The sequence below is a fragment of the Zosterops lateralis genome, assembly GCF_965231275.1.
Source record: "Zosterops lateralis genome assembly, chromosome: 26".
In the NCBI taxonomy this organism is placed as follows: domain Eukaryota; kingdom Metazoa; phylum Chordata; class Aves; order Passeriformes; family Zosteropidae; genus Zosterops; species Zosterops lateralis.
The window spans coordinates 3,808,408-3,812,625 of NC_139786.1; the positions used below are offsets into that span (position 1 = coordinate 3,808,408).

The following is a 4,218-nucleotide window of genomic DNA, read 5'->3' on the forward strand; positions in this document are numbered from 1 at the left end:
CCTCAGTTCTCGATTTGTGACAGAACAAAGAGGAACAACAACTCAGCTCTCCAGCCTGAAATCACTTTTCTGCTGCGAATGTTGCCGCAAGACTCCTGGAAAATCCCTGCAGGGCCGGGCAGAGGAGCAGCAACATTGACACCTGCTGTAGGGAATTCTAATAGCCACACACTCCAGTAGAGCCAAGAGCATGACAACAGCAAAACCAGAAAGGATTGCTTGGAGAAAGCTTTATTTAATCATCATTATTGCACACAACCTAATCAGACATTTAACAGTTTGCAATACTTGACCCAACCCGGCGGCTGGGCCGGAGCAGGGCTGGGATCACTGGGGCCAGTTGCAGCAGGAACAGGCAGCGTCGAAGACCAGCCCCTGCTCGCAGCTCTGCACGAAGGTCTGGCCGTTGAGGCAGCTGTAGAAGTTCCTCTTGTTGTCGGGGTCGGCGTAGAGGCCGTTGGGTTTCCCGGCGCAGAAGCCGCTGCCGCCGGAGCCGCCGGAGCCGCCGCTGGTGGTGGCGGGAGCCTCGGTGATGGGGGGCAGGGGCTCGGCGGGGGGAACGCACTCTGGGGTGGGGATTCAGAGCAGGAGAAGGTTGGTTTTCACGGTCTTGGAGGTTCATCCCCCCCACACCTCCACAGGGAGTTTGGGGGTCTCCCCCAAGGAGCTGCCCCCGCTCTGCTGGAGCCACTCACCGCCGCTCTGCAGCCCCAGGCCCTTCTTCAGGCTGGAGATCAGGGGGTATTTGCCCTCCTTGCAGAACTCCCCAGTGAAGTCATCCATGTCCAGGGCCCAGACCATGGCCCCGCCAAAGTTGTTCTTCTTCAGCCAATCCACCTGTGGGGAGGGAAATCCCGCTGAGCCCCAGGAGGAGCTGATCCCACAGGAGGCTCCGGCCCCGGCCCAGCGCGGCCCCGCTGCCCCCAGACCTTGATCCCAAAGCTCTTGACGTTGTCGTAGCCGACCCACTCGCTGCCCTTGTAGGCGTAGGGAACGTCCTGGGGCTCATCCCAGGCCTGGGTGGCTCCGGAGCTCAGGAGGCTGCAGATCTGAGGAGAAGGAAGCACCAACGTTATCCACACAAAGGGAAAAGCCCAGGCTCGGCTTTGTCCTCTGGTTTTGTGCCTCTCACCTGCTCCCTGAGCCCACAGCTCCTGCCTAGCCATCCCAGGGATGGCTTTGTGCCTGAGCCATGCAGAAAACTCCCTGGGAGCTTCCTGAGCAATTTACTGCAGTGATTTGAGAGAGGGATGTGATGGGAAGAGCCAATACCTCGTAGTAAGCCAGAGTCCCGGCCTCCCTGGTGTAGGGCCCGGCGGGGCCAGGCCCGGATGCTGGAGCTCCAACGGAGGTGTCCGAGGGGTTCTGCAGGGTGAAGCTCTTGCCGTAGGTTGGGAATCCCACCAGCAGCTTCTCAGCTGGGGCACCGTTGCTCTTCCAATAATTCATGGCGTATTCCTGCAAGAAACCAGCCCCGCTCCAGTCCCTGCTGGGATCTGAGGGATCAATTCCTCGAAATCTCCTCGGGGGAGGCACCAAGGAGACCCTGGGAGTGCCCCACAGAAACACTCACAACGTTGAAGTATTTGTAGTCCCCGGTGTCAGCAGGGCCGGCGTACAGGGGGCTGTTCTCACCAGTGTTCCTCTCCCAGGAGCCGTGGAAGTCGTAGGTCATGACGTGGATGTAATCCAGGTACCTGTGGGCAGCGGGGCTGTGTCCTCACCTGAGGCACCAGGGAGAGCTGAGGGTGCCCAGTCACCCCCACAGCCCCTGCACGTGGGGCTCCCTCGGGGGCTCCTTCACTTCAGCACTGCCAGGAAACCCCTCCAGTCCCACCAGTGACCCCAGACCTGCCACTCACTTGCCAATCTCAGCGATCTCATAGCCAGCCTGGATGGTGGAAAGTCCGGCAGCCACAGCGGCGGTGACCATGAGCCGGGGCTGGTTGCTCTGTTTGGCCTCCTGCTCAAAGGCCTCCAGCAGTTCCTGGGGGATCCAAGGGACAGGAATCACCCGGGGGCTCTGGGATGGGGCTTTGAATCCTCCCAGGGCTCACAGGCCTGGAGCCAAGCCCACCTTGACCAGGACGGTGAAGAGAGCCTTGTCCTGGGCGGGGCTGCCCCTGGAGCCGGGGTATTCCCAGTCCAGGTCCAGCCCATCAAACCCGTACTGCCGCAGGAACCTGACCACGGACTTGATGAAGGTCTGGCGGTTCTCAGGAGAGGAGACCATGGTGCTGAACCTGGGCAGGCAGAGCAGGAGAGGGGTGGGCTTTCCATGGAGCCCCTTCCACCTCTCCTTCTCTTCCCGCGGTGCCCTTTAGGGCAGGACCCGGTTTGGACTCACTTGGCCGTGCCAAAATTCCATCCTCCAATGGCCAGCAGGGTCTTCAGATCTTTGTTCCTGCGAGGGAAGAGGCAGGACCCCGAGTTACTATTGCCTGTCCCCAGCGCCCCGAGCCGCTGTCCCCGGGCTGAGCCCCAAGGCCCGGGCAGGGCTGGGATGGAGCATCGGCCGTGCCCGAGGCCCCGGCACTCACTGGTTCTTGAGGCCGTTGAAGGACTTGTAGAGGGTCTCGTCGTTCCACTCGTAGGTGGTGATCTCGTTGTTGTTCATGCCGGCAAAGGCGTAGATCAGGTGGTTGCACAGGCAGGGGTCGACATTTTCGGGGGTGAACTTGCCCAGGCCGGGCCGGTACTGGGCCCAGTTGGTGAAGTAACAGGTGAGCACATTGGCAGAGCCTGCGGGGACAGCGCGGGCATGGAGGGGCTGCCGTGCCCCGGGCACAGCGCGGCCCCTCGGGCACAGCATCCCCAGGGCAGCGCCCGGGGCACGACAGGGGCAGCAGCTCCGGGAAAGGGCACCACAAATCGAGCTGGAGCCCTTCCACAACATCAGAGGGGCCCTTCAGCTGCCCCCGCTGCCCCTGGGCTCCTGCCCCGGGCTCTGTGCCCCGCACGGGCCCGGCCCTGAGCTCCTGCTCCGGCTGCTCGGGGCCCGCGGCACCTACCGAGGTGGGCGTTCAGCAGCAGCAGCGCCAGGCCTGGGGACAAGGGGACAACAAACCGTCACTCTGTGCTCTCACAAGTGCAAACACTCTGCTCCCGAGAGAAAGCAGCTGAGACATTCTAGACAAGAGGCTAAAATTTGTCCAAGCAATTCCATTAAATTTGTCAGATCATTTCAGGTAAAAGCATAGAAAAGAACAGATGCCAAAGCAGCCATTTGATTTTTAGGTGTAAGTTGCAAAGCACATTTCAATCAACTCTGTCCATGTCCAAAGCAGAACAGATCCCCAACCACATCAACACTAAAGAACAGATGTCTCCATCCCTAAGGAAATTATGAAATATTTGAAAGCAGAGAAAGAGCAGCATTTTCATCCCCCCAGCCCCTGCAGCAGCAGCAGTGACAGTGGCACAGCCCCCAGCCCTGGGCAGGAGGGCACAGAGCTCCAGGCTGCAGCAGCACTCACCGGTGAGCAGAGTGAGCTTGGCCATCATGGACCAGGACTGATGTGCTCAGCCCCTCTGCCCCTTTTATATCCTTCCCGATTCCCCTGCCAGACTTACATCAATAGGCCTGGACAAACATTATGAAATTTGGCAAAGTTCCCCATCAACATCTGACAGCAGGACAATGGGCCTGAGCACTCCAGCTGCAGAGGTCACTGCTGTGGGGCTGTGCCACCTCCTGGTGCTGCCAGGGCAGATAAAGAATGGGATTAGATTGCTTTGATTCTTCCAAGTGTTGTTTCCATGTTTGTGTCACCCCTGGTGGCACCGCAGGGTCCCAGGGCTGAACTGGGTGACCTTGTGCTGTCCTTGAGCCCTTCCCCGGGGGGTGGCACTGCCAAAGCCAGGCTTTGGGCTCTGCCAGGCTGGGGTGTCCTTGGTGGGGCCGTCCCAAGGCAGGGCTGAGTGGGGCTCTGGCTCCAGCCCTGGGAGTGTTGGAGGCTCTGGGATCTGGGCTCATTCACTGGCACAGAGGGGCCTGGGTGGTCTGAGCTGTGTCTTGCCCACCCAGCTGAATCACATCAGACAAGCAGAGGAAGTTTGTTTGTTTGAGGTTAACCTCTACATGGGACACCCCAGAAGATGGGGCAGGGTAATTTTCCTTTCCCATTTATCCCCACCTCTTCCCGCTCAGCTCTTTCCCAAACTGAGACACGCCCGTGATGCCGAGCAGTCCCACTTCTCCTGAAGTGAACCTCCATC

At 59.8% G+C, this 4,218-nt stretch overlaps 1 protein-coding gene across 1 annotated transcript; it reads right to left on the bottom strand.

The window, feature by feature from the left end:
* Nucleotides 1-327: 327 nt before the first annotated feature.
* On the bottom strand, nt 328-3,501 carry LOC310919133 (acidic mammalian chitinase-like; the record flags this gene model as incomplete). The annotated part of the gene is made up of 11 exons (XM_083878312.1): nt 328-566; nt 696-837; nt 930-1,049; nt 1,273-1,458; nt 1,574-1,697; nt 1,863-1,987; nt 2,078-2,243; nt 2,348-2,404; nt 2,541-2,742; nt 3,012-3,044; nt 3,477-3,501. 11 exons carry the CDS (start codon nt 3,499-3,501, stop codon nt 328-330), a joined length of 1,419 nt encoding a protein of 472 aa, XP_083734438.1.
* Between the last annotated feature and the right edge of the window lie 717 nt (nt 3,502-4,218).